Below are 20,919 nucleotides of genomic sequence, written 5' to 3'. Positions count from 1 at the left end.
GCGCCGGAGGCCGGGGCTGGGGCGGTACCGCGCGGCGGCCACGGGGTCCCGTTAGAGCAGCCCCCGGCGGCTATGCCGAGGGCTCGGAGCGGCCGGCGGAGCAGGGGGGCCGGCGGGAGGGAGGAAGTAGGTTTGTTTACGGGCTGTTTGGGGCGGGGCAGGCCTGGAATGGGGGTCGGGTGCTGGGGCGGGGGCCAGGAGTCCAGGCCGCGCCTGACGCTCTTGTTCTTTTTTTTGCATCTGCCTGGGATTTTCTCCCAGACCTTCCTGCGAGTGCGAGCCAACCGGCAGACCCGACTGAATGGTGAGTCCTGCCCGGCCCTTCCCTCCGCCCCTCCCCCGATCTCCTCCCTCCCTCGCTGCCTGCAGCTCCTGGTTGCCTGGGTCACTTCGACACTGGGGCCCATTGGCTTCTTCGCAGTCAAGGCGCCTGGGTATGTGCAAATCAACGCGACTGCCCTCAGTTTCCTCGTCTGTCTAGTGAAGGTTATGGTTTCCACCTCCTGCCCAAGCTCCTCTAAAGGCCCTGAAGAACTTTGGTGGGGGAGCATTAAGTGCCAGAGAATGAGGAACAAGCCACACAATTCTACTCGAGAACTCAGCTTTGAATTTGCAAACTGCTGGGACCTCACTGTACAAGCTGGCAGGGTGCTGGGAATGTTTTTCTTCCAGTTTTTAATCAGTGCCTAGTAGTGTGAATACAGCCTCTCTGCTGAGACTTGACAATACATTGAGATCTGGAGTTCCCACGGCAACAGGAACTTACTCATCCCAGGGCTTTTTGAGTTATCAGTCGACCCACATTTCACAAAGGTGATCAGCGTGGGCTCGACAGCTCTTAGAGGCCTTCTCTGAAAGCAGGCCGTGTGTGCACTACCTGGAGGCCCTCCCTTTTGGATTCAAACCTCTGGAGCATTACTGTTTGCCAAACACAACTGAATGATCCTAGCTTTTTGTGCTGTCTGGGGTGTAGTATATCCGGGGGTTGGCCAGAAGGGGCTTCGGGTCTCTGGGCTAGCTGGACATTCAAGATTCCCAGTTCCTGCCTCTTCGTTTCTACTACCAGGTTGTACTCCAGTCTGGGAAAGCAAGAGTATTTATTATGGGCTGGCACCATGTTAAGCACTATTCTTACAACACACGTTATAGATAAGGAAACCGAGGCTCAGAGAGATTAAGGTGATTTGTTTAAAATTACACAGCTGGGATGTAACTTAGTTATGATTGAACTGAAGTTTGTTTACCTCCAAAGCCTGTGCTTCTCTGACCATACCATGCAACCTTGGCAAATACTTGGACCCTAAGTAGAGGTAACTATCCTGTAGGTAATTTAGGGAGCAAAACTTTCCCTACCAAGCTTAGAAAGCTTAGCTTGAGACTTAGAAGATGAATGGTGAGGAAAAACCAAGCCTACCTTGCTTAGCTGACAGTTTCCAGGTGAAGCTCGTACCATCAGGGTGCTTTCCTGGGTCTGCCAGGGATCTGCTGCATAGGTGTCCTGGGCAAGGAGAGTATCCAGTGTTGTGCAGTCATTGTGTGAAATTCATTTCTTTATTCAGTCATCAAACAGTGTCTTATCATAGGCTCCTTCGTATCAGGGTGGCACTCCCTCAGACTCTTAGGCAGGAAAGGTGAGGGACTGCACACTGCTCCATACTAGGCTCTTAAAACTCTCAGGATTCCTTGCTCAATGCCCTTCTGATATCCAGCATCCCTTCTCCATCCCAGCCCTGGCTCTGAAGTATCAAGGCTGCTCGAGCCTGAGATTCCAAGGGTTAAAGGCAGCCAAGGCTGAGGGACCGGGATCTTTGTCCACAAAATCTGGTGGACACCAGACATTATCATGTCTCCTACAGTTAGAGAACAAGAAATTGAAGAGATGGGCCAGGCTATAGACCAAAGTTTCCCAAACTCTATGTTCATTCCAGTGGGATGGTGGCTTTCCTCTTGGTTTGGGTTTTTCTAGGCCTGGTGTGTTTTGGAGTTGGAGTAGCTCCCTGCCTCAGATCCTGAACAGGCAGCAGCTGGATCCCCAGGTGTCTGAGGCCCAGAGGGAAGCTTCAAGTGCATATTCTTGCTGCCTAGCAGACTCACTAGGATCAGTCTTTGTTGATGCTGATCAGTTGGAGGGCCTCTTGTGACAGGAGAGCATTCTAGGCTATGGTTAGGCCAGTCAGACTGATTTCCTATCTTGCCTTTGCCACTTTTCAGGTATTTGGACAAGTAACTCTCTGAGCCCCAGGTTTCTTTATCTGTTAAAATGGGGTAATCAGCCTAACTTCAGGATATAGAATTGAATGAGTTACCTTGCATAAGGTACCTGGCTCCAAGCCTGACACGCAGTAGAAGCGCTGTAAATTGTAACATAACCACTCTCACCTGTGTCCCTCTCCCTGTACTGCGTTCATGAGCATCCCGTCACTTTGCATCAGGGTCAGTGCCCATGAGAAAATTCTTCCTGGCCCTGCAGTGGGGAACCTTTCCCTCCTTGGCTGGCTGTCCCCCTCCACCGCCCCCGTCAGTCTGGTCTGAGCAGCCATCTCTGATCCTGCTGTTGCATCCAGGGAGGGGCTAGAGGGAACAGAGTCCCTTGTTCTGACCCCTTCTTGCTTCAGTGACAGGAGGGCTGCAGAGAGGGATTAGTGAGCTAATTAGAAATGATTGCGTCTCTCAGCATTAATTAGTAGTGCTGTGAGCTTGCAGTGTGCACTTTGGAACTGAGCCCCCTGCAGGACAGCATGGCAGGCTGCCTCTGGGGCTTGCCAGCCCCTCTGCACTGATTAGAAATGATGGAACAGGTTTGGGTAGCACAATAAAGACTGCCTTCTCAAGGTATCATGGGCCCTCTGACATGGCTGCCCCAAGTCTGACCCAGATCCTCTATACCTTTATGACTGGGCCTCAGTCTCCTCTCCTGTAAAATGGGACTAGTGGACATCAGAGAAATTCTTCCTGGGGTGATTCTAGGTAGGACCTAAGGGCTGTACCTCAGGGCTTTTGTCCCAGGAACAACAGGGGTTTGAGCTGATGAGTGAGCAACAGGCCACATCAGACCATTGGAGGGACCTTGGGTTCTAGCCAAGAGCTGTTCTCTAGAGCTGCACCTCCTGACACCAAAAGAGCTCATGGTCTTGGACTTCTGGGGAGATACCTAGCGACATGGAGTATCTTTGCCGATTGAGCTCACTGAGCAATGCAGATAGGGCAGTGCAGGTTAAGTTTGAGCCAGCTGTGGCCAAAGAGCAGATGCTTCCCTGGCCTAGCACCAACCTCCTCCCCAGGTGCTCTTGGCAAGACCCAGTCCCCAAGGGAGGAGAAAGTGCTAAAAATGAGGGCCATCTCAGGCACCGAACAAAGGGGCTAATGGCTGACAGAGGTCAGGCTGTGTCAGCCCACTGGGACCCGGGAGTTACAGTGACCGACTGCCTGTTCTGTGCTTTGTTTTCGGTTTCTCCATGCAGCTCGGATTGGGAAAATGAAACGGAGGAAGCAAGATGAAGGGCAGGTATGTCCCCTGTGCAACCGCCCCCTGGCAGGATCGGAGCAGGAGATGAGTAGGCATGTGGAGCATTGCCTTTCTAAGGTAGAGGGGCCACCACCCTTCCGTCCTTCCCTTCCCTTCCCCTTATACTAGCTGCAGACTGCTCCTAGATCTATGGGCTGTTGGGATCTCCCTGTGGTCTCAGCAGCTTCTTCCTCTCTGTCCTTTGCCCTCTTTTTTTGCTTTCACTCTCTCACATTTTCCCTGGGTCCAGTGGAAAATTATTGGGAAGAGGGCCAGGTCTTTGACCTCTAGACTGGTTTCCTTCAAAGGAGTCCTAGAGCCAGGGGCCCATCTGGCACAACGCAACTCTGGGTCTACGGCAGTGCCTTCCTTGCAGGCCCTGGGGGGCGGGTAGGGCTGACCTGAGCCCTGCATGATCCTGCTGTGCTCTTCACAGAGGGAAGGCTCCTGCCTGGCTGAGGATGATGCTGTGGACATCGAGCACGAGAACAGCAACCGCTTTGAGGAATATGAGTGGTGCGGGCAGAAGCGGATACGGGCCACCACTCTCCTGGAAGGTGGCTTCCGAGGTACAAGCAGCTGACACAGGCAGTGGCATTCTGGTGGCCAGGCGTCTGCTGGGTATCCATCTGCTGGGGGCCAGGTGGCCGGGGCTGGTGGCTGGTTATCCATTCCACCACGTGGGTCCTGCTGCTGGCGGGGCTCCTTTGTGACCATGCTGCCTGCCTGTGATGTGCATATTAAAATGGATGTATTTGGGTGGGGAAATGGAATTGTGAGGCTGCAAGCTAGGAGTGACGAGGGGGGCTCTCAGCCTCGGGTGATGCATTGAAGGTGACAGCCAAGCCGCGTTGGCACCTGCATAAAATATTAAAGGGACGGTTATGCATTTATCACTCCATCCCTCTTAAGGCTGATAAATGAGAATCCAGCAACCTGCTGTACACCTCCAGCACTGGGGGCCCTGAGGGCTTCCAGCAGACACATTGGATTTTCCTCTTCCTCCTAGGGCCATGTCAGGGAAATCAGTTACAGAGGAGAGAGTGAGTTATGGCAAAATTTGGCCTGCCATGAGCTTTATTGGTGAATCTAATTTTAGCTCTGATCCCATCCCTTCTCCCTGGGCGCCCTCTGCCCTGAAGCAAGACGGGCCTGGGCCCAGCTGCTCCCTGCTTCCCTTGGGCTCTCCCCAGTTGCTGCAGAGGGGTCTGTAGGGCCCTACTCATCTCCAGTGCCCTCCTGGCTCCTTGGAGGGCCATGGCTTGGCCCGGTGGAAGTCCCTCACTCCCACCAAGTCAGACAGAACTGGGCGGGTACCCATGGTCAGTAGTAACCTCTTGTCAGACTCTGCTTAGGCAGGGGAAAGGGGAACTGCCTGCCTCCTGGCCGCCAGCTCTTCTTTCTGGGTGTACGAGCACATCTGGCACTGCAGCTTGTGGTCATTAAGTGAGCCGATCTGCTTCCCGTCTGCCTCCAGTTTTCTGGGCTACACCCTTGGGAGTGCTGCTGTGTCTGGTCCCTGGGGACACACACGGCAGCTGGGAAGAGGGTCTCTCCCTCCTTGGGGCCATGCTGATTGGGCTTGTGCTAAGGAGTGGTCTCTGCAGTGACATCCAGTGTAGACTGGCCACATGAAGGGGTGAAGAGCTCACTCGGGCTGTTGTGCTGCTGAGCTTCTCTCAGTTACCAAAGCTGTTGGGGACAAGCCTAGGCGTAAACAGGAAAGCTAGTCAGACCAAACCGTTTCCCTGAGCCTGAACATTGAGCTGGAGAGTGTTCATTTGCCGTTCATCTCAGGCCTGTCCTGGAGTTTTAGAGTGTCTAAGACCCTGGGAGGATGAGCAGCAGAGCCCAGGATCCCCCAAGGTATACACACAGGTGGCTGGTGGCACCCCAGGCAGGGTCAGTTCCAGGATGCTGCTCTGGGTCAGCTCTGTTGGCAGCTACAACTCTTCTTATCTTCCACTGCTGTGGCAACTTCTCAGTCAGGATTCTTGGCACAAAGCACTGGGCCTGATGGCTTCTGGGCACCAGACAGGGCTTAAGGGGGATAAAGCTGCATCGGGCCTGCTGATTTGACAAAGTATTTCTCCTATGCTGGGATGCACTTGCAGAGTGGCGAGGGGCTCTTAGGCTCTGGGCGGGTGACAGTTTTCCCTGAGTGTTTACCCTGTGAGGTTGTTCTTTTCAAGAATTCCTGAGGGGAGTTCAAAGGGGGCTTTTCTTTGAGCGATTTGGAGAGCGAGAATGAGAGTGAGACTTGAAGAGGGAACAGGGGCCGGAGGTGCCTTTATCTGTAGAGAATTGCTCTAGCTTTCCTGATAGAAGCTGCTGCCACCTCTTAAACAGCTTAGTGCAGTCAAAAGACAGGCAGACTTGAAAGGCTGTTTTACAGCAAGATCAGCGGGGGCCATGAGACGGAGAGCAGGGCGCAGTGGAGCGGAGGAGGCTGAGGCTTCTCATTTGGGGGTGGCTATCAAAGGGAGGCCCTGGCTGATCCCGACCGCCTCTGCCCCTGGAATCCTGCAGAAGCTGGCCATCTGTCGGTCTACCCTCCCTGGCCAGCACCGAGAGGCCCCAACTCTTGGGGGGCTGGGTGTGGCCCCGCCAGGCGGGCTGGTGTCAGTGCAGCGCATTGATCGCCCGCCGGGCGGGCTGGGCTGCAAGCCGGGCAGCGCGTGCTTAATGTGATTGAAAGGCAGTTAAAATGGCGGTGACCTTTTCAGGAGGAATTAGATTGCCTGCCAAGACCGGTTAGAGGGAGTGATAACGCCGGCTGAAGAAGCTGCCCAGCCGACTTCAGAGAGAGGGAGGCAGAGGCAGGATGAGCAGGCGAGCGGCGAGGCCCATTTAAGGTGCGCCATGCGTGCTGACAGAACAGAGATTGCTGTCCTTGTTAGATATGAAAGAATTGAAGAATTGCAGATAAGTTCCCGTATCCGATCATCCCCTCTTCCTCCTCCAGACCAGGGTCCTTTCCTATCCTCAGCAAAGCTTCCCACCGGCTTACTGGGAGCTGGTCTCTTGGAACAAATCGGTTACTTTGAATGTAATCTGTTGTGGGAGGCTTGGTGGAGGCACTTGGCTGAGTGGGACGGACCTTAGAGATGGGGACCAATAGTCACTGCGGGGGAGGCTCAGATATCTCATGCCTGGGAGCACTTGAAATTGGTGTTTTAGGACAGAATAAAGGACCACATAGAACCGGTGAGTGCCAAGACAGGTCCAGGGGGAAATAGATTTTTAAGGGACTAAGAGAAACAGGTAAAGATTTCAAGAGAGCAGGTTGGCAGACATTCTTGGGATCTAGAAGATAGACGCTCAGGCCTTTCCAGTTCTAGAAATCCTCGGTTGTGTGCCCAGGCTGTTGATTTTTCTCTCAGAACCGTAGGTTTTCTATTGTGCTACTGCTGTTTCTCTCCATCCAGAGCTGTAACTGCATAAACGGCAAGACACAGAGCCTAGTGCTTCAGCAACATTCCCCTAAAAGAGATCAGCAGTTAGGAGAAAAAGCTACTCTCCTAGGGCACCGTGCCAAAACGTGGCAGAGCAAGGGGCCTCTGGGCTAGTGAAGCAGCCACAGGGGAAAACCTAATTAGAGGACAGCCCCAGAGACAAGCCTGCCACTACTGTAGTCAAATGAGGTACGTGACAAGTGAGCCACACCCTTCCTCTCATTTCCTACACCCAGGGCCTGGATCCTGGAGAAGAGATCCTAGAGAAGAGACTTGTGGTGGGGAGCCTTGGTTCCTCCCCTCTATGGGCTGCCAGTGAGAGCTCACCAACTGCATTTGGGGAGCCCAGGGCTCTGATGGCACCATCATACCTAGAAAGGATAGGCTGGAGGGAGAACATGGAAGCGGCTGGTTTCAAATAAGCTGGCAGTGATGTGGTGGGCACAGAGTGATGAGGTGGAGAAATTTCCCAGGAGGCTGCACAGGAAACAGAAGGTGTCTGCAGCCATATTTCTGAGCCCTGGAGGTGAATGCATTACTAGAATCCAGCATTAAGCCTCTGTGAATCAAATAGGTAGAGGTGAGGGAGAGGGAGGGGTACTACAAAGAACTGGCTGTGCAGGGCCTGTGCCTTCCCTGGATCTGGCCCAGGGACTACATCTTTCTCAAGTTCCTGTCTTAGATTTAGGCTGGTTCCAAGTAGCCTGGAGAGGATAGGCAGGGCAGCTATGGCACAGATCTTTTAACTGTTTCTTGGTAAAACTTCAGTGCTAGATTGTGGGGCAACCAGGTGGAGGGTATTGTGAGTCCAAGGGCATAGGGATACTGGCCTTGCCCTACCTGCTGTCTTCTTTGGTGTGTTGGCTCCCAAAAGATGGGGAGCTCCAGATGCTAAAAATGTCCCCCAGCACAGCTCTGCTGCCTGGTCCAGTCAGTGGCAAGTGTTGGAACAGCAGCCTGCTGGAGGCTGTCTTAGAATGGAGATGGTTAGGGCTGCTGCCTCCCCACCACCGTGTAGTAACAACTGTTGCCTGTTGGGAGGGGTGAGGAGAGGTGGCAAGGAGCAGGGCACCTTCTGTCCCCTGTGGCGAGTGACGGGATTTAATCGCCTTTTGGAACACAATTGTTAAGCTGGGACAGAGGGAGTGCAGGCAGAAGGAGCAAGTATCAATGGTTTTAAACGGCGTCTGTCTCTATGCGTCTCTCCTGACGTGAGGCAGTGAAACGCGTTATCGAGGAGGCCCGGAAAGTGGCTAAGTGCGTTTGACACACGCCAACTCCCTGCCTCCACACTGGATAATTGCATTGTCAACTGTTCAGCGAGGTGGCAGGTGACACTGCAGGCCGATTGATTGTCCCGCATCGCAGCTCCCCAGACTGTCAGCTCCCCAATCGATGGCGTTTACACAAGACACCGTAACTGCATCTGTAACTAATTCCAGTGTAAAACTCTCCGGAAGCTGCTGCCCCTGCCCTCCCCATTGAAGAGCACAGGCCTCTGGAGGGCCCAAGACTTTGCTCTCTCCCTGGGCTCTAGGTTTGTTGGGAGCAGCAGGTGAGGAAATCGATGGTTCCTTTTTTGTGGTTTCAGGTTCCAGAACGTTTACTGCCCCCGGTAAACTGGCATCTCTAGTTTCTCAATCGATCATCTGATCGATTGATTAAATTAACACTGATTTTTTTTTTCCCCCTCTTTTCTCAGTGGCCTAGGAAGAAACGAGTTTATGGGCAAGGGGTCGTTTTTATAAAATTTAGATTTGCTTATCGTTTCTGCTCTTCACCCTCTCCCTCTCTATTGTTTAGTACTCATTTGAAGAGAAGGGATTTTTTGCTCTTCTCTCCTCAGGACAGGACAACTCCAGCACCCACTCTGCTGGGCGTCATTGGCCATCAGGTTTAGTTTGCCTGTGGACAGCAGCCCAGTCCTCAGTGCTGTTTTAAGGCAGGACAGCCCTAGCTAGGGGGCTTCCCTGATGACTGAAATGTGCTCTGGGTCATCTTGGAGGCTCTGGGGGCTGAGCCCCTTCCCTGGATAGCAGCAGGAGTGCCAGCTTGCCTGTTATCCCCGAAGCCACATGGAACAGGAGCCAGAGCCTTGGAAGGGAGCTCTCTGTGCCATCTTGCCTCTGAGTACTGGCTTGGGATATTCCAGCAGCTGAGAACATAAAACGACTGTGGAGCCTTCCTCTCCTAGCGGGAGCGGGGGCAAGCTGGTGGGGGTGCTGTCTGCATAAAATGGCTTTATGGCCGTTTCTTTTTATTATGATTCTGCCAGAAGTCAGCAAGTGACATTTCATTAAGAAAATAAAGTTTAATGTGCTGGGAAGGAGGTTGGAGCAGGCTAGGGCAGCACAAGAGTGAAACTGGCGGCAGCAGCCTGTTCTGAACACCTGTGGGGTTAGGGAGAGGTTCCCAGCATCTGTCTCAGCTGGGGCAAGGGGTCAGGGTCAGAGTCCACTGCTCAGACCAGAGGCAGAGAGGCCCTTTCCTTGGTAAACAAGATGTGTCACTCTAGCCTGCCCAGCTGGCGTCTGATAGGGAAGGTTATGTCCTGAGAGGTTCTCTAGGCCACCAGCTAACCAGGACCGAGCCTTCCTTTTGGCACAGGACTCCCCAGGTCCTAGTAGAAAAGTGGTGCCAACATTCAACCAGTTCTTCTGGAGTGTGTTGTTTGGCACCTGCTGTGGACCTGACCACTTAGGTTCCGGGTGATGCTGGAATCACAGCTGTGAATCAGACTTGGGACCTAACTTTGAAGCTTTCACACTGGTGAGGGACAGTAACAAATGCAATCCTGGAATGACACAGGATTCTGGATGAACACCAAGGAAGGGACCAAACCCAAAACCTATTGTTGTTGAGTCAAGTCCGACTTACAGCAACCCTGTAGGACAGAGTAAAAGAGCCCCATAGGGTTTCCAAGGCTGTAAATCTTTACGGAAGCAGACTGCCACATCTTTCTCCCACGGAGTGGGCTGGTAGGTTCAACCACTCACCTTTCGGTTAGCAGCCAGCACTTTAACCATTGCACCACCAGGGTTCCCCTAAGGAAGGGACGCCTATGTATAAATATGTAGGGAATTTCCATCCACCATCCAGTGTACCCTAAGGGCAGGGACCAGATCTTGAAACTGTGTTCACAACACCAAACCAGGGGATGACCTCAGTAAAGGTTGGAAGAATGTTGTTGAGATGAGGTTTCATTCATTCAGTAAGTAGTTAGTATTTATAGAGCAACTACTGTGTGTAGGCCCTCTGAGTTAATAATAGAAGGCGTGTTTGAGCTGAGTCAGACTTGAAAAATGAGCAGGCATTCGTTTTGCGGACCAGGAGAGTGAAGGTTCTAGGCAGAGAGAACAGGAGGCATGAAGGATATGAGAGCGCATGTAGGCTTTGGGAAGCCATGATGGCTGTATTCCACAGGAGTAAGAGTCCTGGTTGAGGGGCAGCAGACAATAAGACTGCAGTGGGCAGGACTTCAGGCCACAGAAACCGGGGATTCCTGGCAGCTTTCGGGTGTCCTGTTCTCTCTGCTTTGCCATGCAGCCCATGCTGGGCTCAGGAGTGGTGTCAGGGTTGTCTGTGTTCCTTTGGCTCTCTGCATTCCTTTTTCCCACCCACAAGGCAGGGCTGGGCAGGGCTAGGCTGAGCAGAGGATGTGAGGCTGGCTGCTGAGCTCCATGTACTTGGGGAAGGGGGGTTGGCAGGGCTCGGGGGCGCAGGTTGTAAGTGAACCTGATAGCTACATTCTGATTGATGGTGGAGTTTGTCTCCCAAACTGTCAGAGGGTTTATAGAGGTGCCACTCACCCACAAGGCGGGAATTGCTTGTCAGGACACCTGGCCGTGAGCAGGAGACAGAGCTGTAGCTTTGTGTTTTCTCAGCTTAATGGCCCTGCTGCTGACCAGCCTGCTGCCTTAAGTTTGTTGGTGCCTCCGCTTAGTGGGAAAATGAGGACTGTTGGGAGGCGGTGGGGCCAGGCAGTACCTCGCTTCTTTCTTTCCCTGTGCTTCCTACCCCTGGGATGGATGGACCCTTTCTGAGACTGAAGATCAGAAGGTAGAAGGATTAGGAAGAAAGTGCTTCAAAAATAGCCTTTGAAATGGGCATAAAAGATGGCGGGAGAACATTTTAGGTGGAGTGAAGACCTGAACACAGGTCTGAGAGCAGGGCATGCAGGGTATGTCCAAGTGCAGTGAGTAGTCTCCGTGCTCACGTGCATATGGTGAAGTGAGGAAAAGAGCCAGGGTGGAGAGGTAGACGGCATCCAGGTCTGAACGCATCAGGCCCAGGAGCCTGAGCATGAGTATTCATGCAAGGGGGCCATATGCAGTTTTTGGACAGGAAAAAAAAGGGCCAGAACTAGATAGTAAGCAGGATGAGGGAACAGACTAGAGACTTAAAGACCCATTACAAGGACATGAGAGTGGGAAGAATGGACAAGAAGAAATTTCTGAGGTCATCAGGCAGAAAGAACCCTGAGCTGCTTGCTCACCTCTCTTGAGGATTTCCTTACTGATCCCACTCACCACAGATTCCATCAGTTTCATCTCCTGTCCCTGGCAAGGCTTCTGTGCTGGCTGTGAGATGTGGTCTGAGACCCACTGGAAGGGAGGGAGGGAAGGAAGGAGACAAGTTCTGTCGCCCCTGACCCGGGGTATCAGGAAGGGTGGTCCTGGGAGTCAGAGAGACCACATGGCAGGTGAGTGAGCCTGGTGTGGCCTTAACAACTCATCCTTCCCCGTTAGCTAGGAGTCTGCCTGTGGCTATGCCAAATGCATTTTGGTGGAGTCAGCCATCTGATGGCCCTTGGCCCGGCCTCAGCTGAGCCTGGCTGCCTTCATGGGCTTATTTGAGAAGCAGGTGTGCATGCCTAGCCCCGCCTCGTCTGTCCCTTCCTAATCCCTTTATAACTGCACTTGTCCAGGAATCTGGGCTGAGTGAGGTGGAGATGAATAATTAATGTCAGGCGCTTCAGACACCAAATATTTGAACAGCTGCCTGGTGTTTCTGCTGGCAAGGACCTGGCGGCCAAAATCAGGACGTTGGCTGGGCGGATCTCGCTCTGTGGCTCTGACTGGCCTTAGCCAGCCTGTTCTCCCCTCTGGTGGACTTCTCAGGCTGGACTATGGGAAATAGGGGAGGCCCAGGTCCTGAATGGGTTGACCTTTTAGACCTGAATTTCTCTGTCCTCTTCCTAGACCTGGAAGGCAGGTGGACAGCAGGCCTAGGCCTGGGTGTCTCCTGAGGACCTGACACAGTGTATGAAGGGGCTGGTTTATGAGCACTTGGAGCAGCAGGCAGTGGCAGAGAATGATGAGGATGAGGTGTGCCGCGTGAAAGGGACTGAAATGTCAGAGTCTAATATCCAGCTCTACACATCCCAGGCCCAAGTTTCTGTCTGGGCCTTATCTGACCCAAAACCCAACCCCTACTTCAAGGCAGCAGAAGAGACACCTCTGGCCTACTCCTGCTGGCCCCTGGCCCTCCTCACGTCCTGCTTCCCACAGGCTCTGGCTTCGTCATGTGCAGCGGCAAAGAGAACCCGGACAGTGATGCTGACTTGGATGTGGATGGGGATGACACTCTGGAGTATGGGAAGCCACAGTATCCTTGGGGCACTGTGGGGCAAGGCGGGGCTGGTGGGGCAGGCCAAAGGGAATAAGAAAAGTAGCTAGCACCTACAGTACTTGCCACCCACCCTGCAGCCAGAGTCTCATAGCTTTGATATGGAGAGCCCACGCCCTCCTCAGGATTCGTCCTCATGGCCTACTGCAAACCAGGATCCATTGTCCTTGACCACCATGCCAGATACACGGAGGCTGACGTCATCCCCTGCACAGGCGAGGAGCCTGGTGAAGCCAAGGAGAGAGAGGCGCTCCGGGGCGCAGTCCTAAAGCAAGTGTGGGCACAGGCTTGGGTGGGTGTGATAAAGGGATGGGAATCCCTGAGACCAGGGTTCACGCAATACCCACCCTCAGGGCTGTCCCATCTGTCTTCAGGGCTCACTAGTTCTTTTCTTTCTTCTTCCTTTCCTCTAGTGGAGGCCCTCCCAGCACACGCATCACGCCTGAGTTCTCTAAATGGGCCAGTGATGGTAAGTCCTGCCCCAGGTTAGGAGTAATGGGGGAAAGAGGGCATCCCTGGGTGGTGGTGTCTGACTCAAGCCCAGCCCCTCACCTGTGCGGTCCAGTCTGGCCAGCATGTGAGTTGCCCCTCTACTCCAGCAGAGATGCCATCCACCAGCAACGGTGAGAGCAGCAAGCAGGAGGCCATGCAGAAGACCTGCAAGAATAGCGACATCGAGAAGTGAGTGTGGGTAGCCAGGGAGGGGCCTATGGGGCAGCAGTTTAGGGGGAAGGAGAAGGGGCCCTTTGCTAGCAGGAAGGCCTGCTGCCAGGGCTCCCGGGCCCTCCAGAGTTCAGCTTAGTCCTGCAGCCCTGGGCACACCGCCAGTGGTGGGGCCCAGCTGGTGCTAAGCGTGACTCTGTGAATTGATCACTGGGCCACAGCCCTGGGAGCCTTGGTGGAGGGAGGAGTAGTCCGCCTGCCTGCCTGCCCGCTGCGGCGGCCGCCGCCCGGGGAATGTGATGTATAGCCGCCCAGCCCAGCCAGCGCACTTGATTCATCTCCAGTTTCTGTTTCTTAATCGGGAGCTAAATTGGTTTCATTTTTCTTGTCCCGGGTGGCGCTCGCAGTGGGTTTTAGGCAGAAGCATGGGGTCTTATCACTTCTGGGAGGAATTTTTGCCCTGAGTTCTCTGACAGGGGAAAGGTATCCATTAGCACTTCACCTAGGGCTGGGTAACCTCTAGCCTAGATCTCCAGGAGTCACAAACACTTGAAATCAGCTGGGCACCTCATTCCCTTTCCAAAAGCCCAAGCAAGGCTAGTTCTGGTTCCAGGAAGTGGCATTGCCCAGTCTAGGCTGCCTAGAGCTACTGCCGTTGGCCATTGCTTAACTCCCTGCGCGCGCACACCCACTCCACTGGAAGCTAGGTTCCCTGGGGTTAAAAGGCAGCCTCTTCATTCCAGGGCCAGTGTTCCATCTTGCCTGCTGCCAGCAGAGTGGATTGCAGGCTGGTGCAGGGCCGGGTCGGTGGCCCAGGGTCACCTCCCATTTGTTTCCCTCCATTTTGTGTTGTCATAAATTCATTCCAGCCCGTTGTGGTTGATCAGTTTATCTCGGCCGGGGCCGTGAGTGCTGCTGGCATGATGTATGGGCCGAGGCGCGGGGCCCGGCTGCCCATGAATCACCGCAGCTGCTCCGTGTCAGCGCCGGAGTGGGCCGCACGGGTTCGGTGCAACCAGCTTGGGGGGGGCGAGGAATGACGTATGGATGTTTATTTAATAATTCTCTCCTACTCCAGCTGAGCGGGGCAGGCGGGGCCGTAAGGGGCGCCCACCCTCATCTAGAGGGGCTGCTCATAAATCAGAAAGACAAGATCATTAATCAGGGATGGCGCCCAAGGGGGAGGTGGGGGCCAGAGCCAGTGGCCATCCATGAAGCTACTATCCTCCAAGGCTGGGGGAAGTCAGGACCCTGCCCCACCTGTGTGAGCGCAGGCAGTAGTGGGCGGGACTCTCCAGGACAACGTAAGGACTGGATCAGTCACGTGCAGAGATCCCCATTGGGTCTGGATCTGCCAAAGTTGGTGCCCTTCAGTCTCCATGGCTTCTCCCTTGTACACAGAGGGAGATCTGTTTCACAACCAAGGGAGGGGAAAGGCAGGATGCCAGGCTTCCTCCAGGAATCTCTCCACCTGTGTCCTGGAGCAGCCCAGGAATAGCTCGCCAACCTGGGTTAGGGGCTGCAGGGTTGGGTATTTTGCCAGAGCAAAGATTAGAGGCCATGTGTGTGCTGAGCAAATCCAGGATAGAGTGGGCTCTGGAGTTGGATATTGACCTCATTGTGGCCTTAGAAGGAGCTCTGGTGGCACAGTGGTTAAGTGCTCAGCTGCTATGCTAACTAAAAGGTCCATGGTTCAAACCCACCAGCCGCTCCAAAGGAGAAGAATGTGGCAGTCTGCTTCTGTTAAAGATTTATAGCTTGGAATCTCTATGGGGCAGTCTTGCTCTGTCCTGCAGGGTCACTATGAGTTAGAATCGACTTGACGGCAGTGGGTTTGGTGGCCTTAGAACTCTTGGAGATAGAGTGGGAAGTGTCTTTGATCTCTCGTGGCTCCATCCTTTTGGACTTTATGGCTCTGGCTCATTCTTTGGTTTGGGGTTTAGAAGTTAATTCTCCAGTCTGGCATAGGCTGCCAGCTCCAGGCCTTAGTTTCCTCATCTTTGAAATAACCTCCTAAACCCAGCAGAGTCCCAGCCTGGTCCTTGGAGAGAGTGGGAGCATAACTCCCCAATCTTGTCTCCTGTCACCAGTGATTCAGATGAGAATGGCACATATGGCCTTGGGCAGAATGCCAGCGAAGGAACCAGTTGTGCAGATACTTGTGAAGAGGGTGGGGGTGAAGGTTCCCGAGCTGAAAAGTTGAATGGAAGGAGCTGGCATTAGGGCCTTTCTCAGCTTCTCTGGACAGAGGCAAGGCAGAGAGAATCATGGCCCCACGGGGTGATAGATTCTAGATCATCCCTCATATCAGGACATAGCCATTAGGAGCCATATTCTGTTGCTTCTAGTGCCCCAAGAGAGAAAGGTCAGAGATCAAAGTTTGTTGGCGCTCATGGAATTTTACCTCTATCCACCCTCCCCCACCTCCCACCCCACCCCCCACCATTACCGTTTGTATCTAGCAATGACAACCTGTTAGCTTTCCCACTTTCTGAGCCAATTTTCTCTCTCAAGCTGGCAGAACAGACTACCCCGGGAGGCTATCTGTGCCTAAACCACACCTCACTGTGACTGGGCAGTGGCCTCCACCCCAACTCAGTCCAGTCTTTGCTTCCGATTGAATACATCTTTTAAACCCCAACTTTTATCCTGCCACACCCCTCTTCCAACATCCTCAACGACTTCCATTTCCTATAAGATAAACTTCATTTCCTAATTGTGGCATCTGAGGTCCTCCCATACACAACCTCCTTTCTCATTTTAGCACCTCCTGCTTACCTGCAAGTGAGCCTTCCAGCCAGATGAGACTCTTCGGCCTCTTGGCCTTTGTTCCGTTCCTGCTGTTTCCTCTACCTGGAGACCTGTCTCCTCCTGGGTACATCCAGTATCGTGGTTAATAACACACAATTAACGATTGATCATGGAATCAGTCTGCCGGGGTTTCAAACCTCTCCCCCCTACTGTGTGAACCTTGGGCAAGCTACTTAATTTTTCTGTGTGTTAGTTTCTTAATATAGATATTAGAATCTTCTCATGGGGCTTTTGTGAAGAGTAAATAAAATAATTATCAATCTCTCAGTATAATCTCTGGCATTTAGTATGTGCTCAATAAATTTTGGCTGTTTGTATTATCATCACTATTATTCCCTAAGGCCCATCTTCAGTGCTATCTTTTCTGCTGCAGGAAGTGTTTTTCTCCCTCTTGTGAGCTTACCAAGTACTTGTACCTCCTGTGTCCTGTTCCCTTGTTTTAGGAAGGTGGGTGTCACTCCTTCAGATAGTCCTAGCTAGTCCATGTTCAGCACTGCAGCCCAGTGAGTCCTCAGGAAATTGTAGGGACTGTGCTTGTGCAGGGCTTGGAGAACAGCTAAAGGCAACAGGGCATCGATGTGCCCAGGAGGAAATCACAAGGAGCTCTTGGGGTAGCCCAAGCCTGTGGCCCAGGGACCTAGGTTATGCAGGACTCATCCAGTCCCTACAACTCTCACCCTTTCCCTGCTGGTTGGACTGGCTTTTTATTCAGCAAATGTTTCCTCACACTCCAAGCCTAGCATGGGGTAATATCCATAGTAAATATTGCTTGGGTGCGCAGCCTGCTCTCAGGGAACTCTGTCTAGCAGGAAACAAAGACATTTGCAGTTCTAATGCAGTACTGTCACTGCTGTGATTGTGTTAGCTCAGGGTGCTGTAAGAGCACAGAAGAGGTAGCCACCAGTGGTGGTGCTGGCTGGCAGGGTTGGAAAAGGCTTCGGGGAGGAGATGGTAACTAATCTAGGCCTGAATGATGAGGCAGAGCTAGTTAGGAGGTGGAGCAGTCCAAGCAGAAGCAGCAGAAAGTGCAGAGGCCAAGAGGGTGAAAAATGGTGTTGTGTGTGGAGACTTACAGTAGTTTAGTGTAGATGGAGCATAAAGTATGTGGCAGGGTGCTGAGGGATACTGCTGGCTGGGGCTGGACCAAGGAGGGCCTTATAAGCCTTGTTATGGAGTTTGGTAGAGTTTTACTCTGAGGGAGCTATTGATATGTTGGAAGTAGAAGTGATCAGATTTGCATTTTAGAATGCAAATTCTTCTAACTGCTAGGAGAATAGAATGGAGATGATGGGCCCGCAGGCAAAGAGGCTATTTGAAAGGTTAGTGGAGTCATCATAGAAGAAATGAGGGCCTGGACAAGTGGTGGAAACCCTGGTGGTGTAGTGGTTAAGAGCTACGGCTGCTAACCAAAAGTCTGGCAGTTCGAATCCACCAGGCGCTCCTTGGAAACTCTGAGGCAGTTCTACTCTGTCCTGTAGGGTCACTGTGAGTTGGAATCGACTCAGTGGCAATGGGTTTGGTTTTTCGTTTTTGGACTAGTGGTACTAGGGGTGGAAAGGGACATTTAGGAGATAGATGGCAGATTTGGGGTGTTGGAGGTGACTGAGAAAGAATGGTTCCCAGGTAGCTGGTTTAGAAATTCACTAGGATGGAAACTGCAGGAGGAACAGGGAGAGTAAGGAGTTCAGTTCTGGGATGTGGAGTTTGCAGATACGGGATATCTGAGGGGTGGGAGGCCAGGAAGGATGTCTAGGAGACATTTATATATGTGGTTCTAGAATCCAAGGAAGATAGGGGCTGGAGGTTCAGATTGGGGATTCCAGTGTGCTGCCCAACCACGCGGTCCTCTTTACAGAATCACCGAAGATTCAGCTGTGACGACATTTGAAGCCCTGAAGGCTCGGGTCCGGGAGCTTGAACGGCAGCTATCTCGTGGGGACCGCTACAAATGCCTCATCTGCATGGTGAGTGGAGGGCACCTAGCGTGCCCTTGGTCAGAGCAAGGACAGGGAGCCTTCCATGCTTCAGTGCCCCCTGGGGTTGGAGAGGGTCTCTGTGCTGTGATCTCTCCTTTTTTGAGGGTGGGCCAACCTCAGAGTGACCCCTTTTCTGCCCACCTTCTCCCTAGGACTCATACTCGATGCCCCTAACGTCCATCCAGTGTTGGCATGTGCACTGCGAGGAGTGCTGGCTGCGGACCCTGGTGAGGTGGCATGGGGTTGGGGAGGGGTGGCTGTTTTGGGCTTTGCCCAGATGTTAATGCTTGAGCCTGCTTGGTGGGGTGGGGAGCAGGAGCACAGAACACAGCCAGAAGCCAGGATATTTACCCCCCACCCCACCCTGCCAAGCTTACAGTGTTTCTCCCCTACTCCAGGTTTATTAAATCCTCCCCCTCCATGGGTTCACTTTCTCCTTCTCCCTGCCCCCACCCCCAGAGGGCTCACTGTATCACACAGATTGGTGAGACCCCAGGTTAGGAGGAGGCCGGTTGTAAGGGTAAGCGGACCCGGGCCTCAGCCCCTCCCATTCCTAAGCTCCTTCTGCTCCTGCCCCTTTTCTTCACTCGGGAGCAGCCATTAAAATGTCGCCCGGAGACAGCAATAAAAGGCCCGGACGTGGGCTCTTGTGTCCTGATCAAAGGCCGCGTGTAATCTCGTTAGGGCCACGGCAGCCACAGCTGGACGCAGCCTTGTTCTCATTACCGGGGCCCCCGCTGCGGGGCTGGCCAGGCGGTTTGATCCTGGCGACCCCCTCAACACAGGAGCCTGCCTGCCTGCCTGCTCGAGAGGCCGCCTGTGCATCCTCAGCCTGGGCTGAGAGGACCCAGGGCCTCGCACACCGCACTGATGCAGGAGACATGGCTGCAGGCCCAGGTGCTCACGTGGGCAAACCTGTGGCACACTGTGTAACCCAAGCTTTCCCTGCTCTCCTACAGGGTGCCAAGAAGCTCTGCCCTCAGTGCAACACGATCACAGCGCCCGGAGACCTGCGGAGGATCTACTTGTGAGCTTGCTACCCCCAGCAGGCCTTGCCTGGAGCAGCCCCACTTGCCCCCAGCCTCTGTGACAGTGACCCTCTCCCCTTGTACATACTTGCACACAGGTTGCCCATGTACATACATGCACATACTCTCGCACACACATACACATATACACACAGGACTCTGGAGCCAGAGTTGAGGCTGAGGCCCAGGCCCTGCCTGCCGGACCCCACCAAAACTAGGAACCATACCTGTTCCAGGCCGTTCCCAGGGTGGGGCAGGGGTGGGGGAGTAGGGGGACATGGCTCCTGAGATCCAGCCCCCAGACTGACAGACGGACAGACATGCAAACACCAGACTGAAGCACATGTAATATAGACCGTGTATGTTTACAACGTTGTGTATAAATGGGACAGTTCCTCCCCCTCAACCCTCCTCCTCTCCCTTTGGTTGTATGATTTTCTTTTTTTAAGAACACCTGAAGCAGTGCCTCCTTCAGGGCTGGCTGGGGGCTCGGCCCATCCGCCTCTTGGGTTGCCTGCCTCCCCCCTATGGTGTCCCTTCCCTCTCCCACGTGCTCGGTGTTCAGTGGTGTATATTTCTTCTCCCAGACATGGGGCACATGCCCCAAGGGACATGATCCTCTCCTTAGTCTTAGCTCATGGGGCTCTTTATAAGGAGTTGGGGAGGGGCAGGAAATGGGAAACCGAGCTGAAGCAGGGGCTGATATTGGGACTGGATGATGGTGCTCCTGGCTGCCAGCCTTCTGCCAAGAACTGTTCCCGGGATTAGAGCTGCTGTTCCCAGGGATAAGTTACTCTTCCTCCCCACCCCCACCCCCACCCCCAATGTGGGCCCTATGGTGTGATGCTGTGTCTGTATATTCTATACAAAGGTACTTGTCCTTTCCCTTTGTAAACTACGTTTGACATGGATTAAACCGATATAAACAGCTGATGCCTGTATGTGTGTGTAGGGAGGGGCAGGTGATGGGGGCAGACAGAGCAGTAAAGGGGTTAATCCTGGCAGCAGGATGAGACACTTGCTATGATGTGTAAAGCTAGGCAGGGCTGGTCTGATCAGGGGCCCTGGAGCACTCAGACTAGGGTGGGGGTGGGAGGTCCAGGGTCCTGACTATTGATGGGTTGGGGGCTCCAGGTTAATTCCTTATCGATGCAAAATCGTCAGCTCATTAATCACAGAAGAGGTCAGAGCTTGGGGGTACAGAGGGGATGCAAGCTCAATCCCCCAACCTAGGTCAGGAGTAGCTACAAGCTTGGAAGACAAACACAAGCCCCAGGCCTCTCCCTTTGTAGTCCCCTGAAATGTGCCAGGGACTAAAATGGGATCACTGTCTCAGCTCCCTGTGGTGTTTTTTCTCCATCTCCATCCATGGCCCAACAGCCCCATGTAGCTACTGCCTGGATCTTCAAATGGAAATAGCAGCAGTCCCTGTTGGAGATGGACCCTGAAGTCAGGGAACCGAGGCTGGGCAGCTAGCACCAGGTAGCACTGTCACATCCATCACCCCCACTGCTGAGAACCTTCTGCGCTCCCAGTGCCAGTGAGGTGCGTCAGTATCCTGACGCCTCTCAGGCAGGTGCTCAGAGCTGCAGATGATTCCTCACCTGCAGTGGAAAGCTGTCTTGAGAAAACAGATTCAGCTACAGTTCAAGACCCTAGAGTATCTCATGACTGCAGACTCCTTTACTGTGCACATTTTCATACACAGGCCCAACTGCTGTCATCCCAAATCCCCAGCCGTAGACCCATCTCTGGGATGCCCACCGGTGAGGACTACAGAACTGGGTGCAGTTGGCAGCTCCTGCCTCCCCCTGCACCCAGATGAAGTACGGGGGACAAGTCACCCTATTTGG

The 20,919-nt window shown here is 53.4% G+C and overlaps 1 protein-coding gene across 4 annotated transcripts in view; it reads left to right on the top strand.

Annotated features, from left to right (window-relative positions):
- The window catches only part of RNF220 (ring finger protein 220), a 270,289-nt gene extending 250,290 nt beyond the window's left edge, over window positions 1-19,999 (top strand). For 2 of the 4 annotated variants that reach the window (XM_004371814.2, XM_012554248.2), the window contains exons 6-15: window positions 262-304; window positions 3,462-3,505; window positions 3,942-4,074; window positions 12,471-12,567; window positions 12,772-12,858; window positions 13,002-13,057; window positions 13,191-13,269; window positions 17,918-18,026; window positions 18,191-18,265; window positions 18,998-19,999. In XM_004371814.2, the coding sequence (XP_004371871.1) occupies window positions 262-304; window positions 3,462-3,505; window positions 3,942-4,074; window positions 12,471-12,567; window positions 12,772-12,858; window positions 13,002-13,057; window positions 13,191-13,269; window positions 17,918-18,026; window positions 18,191-18,265; window positions 18,998-19,069 (795 nt within the window). In that variant the 3' untranslated portion in view covers window positions 19,070-19,999. Of the gene's footprint in view, window positions 1-36; window positions 127-261; window positions 305-3,461; window positions 3,584-3,941; window positions 4,075-12,470; window positions 12,568-12,771; window positions 12,859-13,001; window positions 13,058-13,190; window positions 13,270-17,917; window positions 18,027-18,190; window positions 18,266-18,997 lie in introns of those variants that run through there. The other 2 variants (XM_023727129.1, XM_012554249.2) reach the window with 2 other exon arrangements.
- The last annotated feature ends 920 nt before the right edge of the window (window positions 20,000-20,919 follow it).

This window comes from Trichechus manatus, unplaced genomic scaffold (genome assembly GCF_000243295.1).
Source record: "Trichechus manatus latirostris isolate Lorelei unplaced genomic scaffold, TriManLat1.0 scaffold00015, whole genome shotgun sequence".
Lineage (NCBI taxonomy): Eukaryota > Metazoa > Chordata > Mammalia > Sirenia > Trichechidae > Trichechus > Trichechus manatus.
Note: the sequence above shows the minus strand (reverse complement) of the source record. Positions and strands in the feature narration are given on the sequence as shown.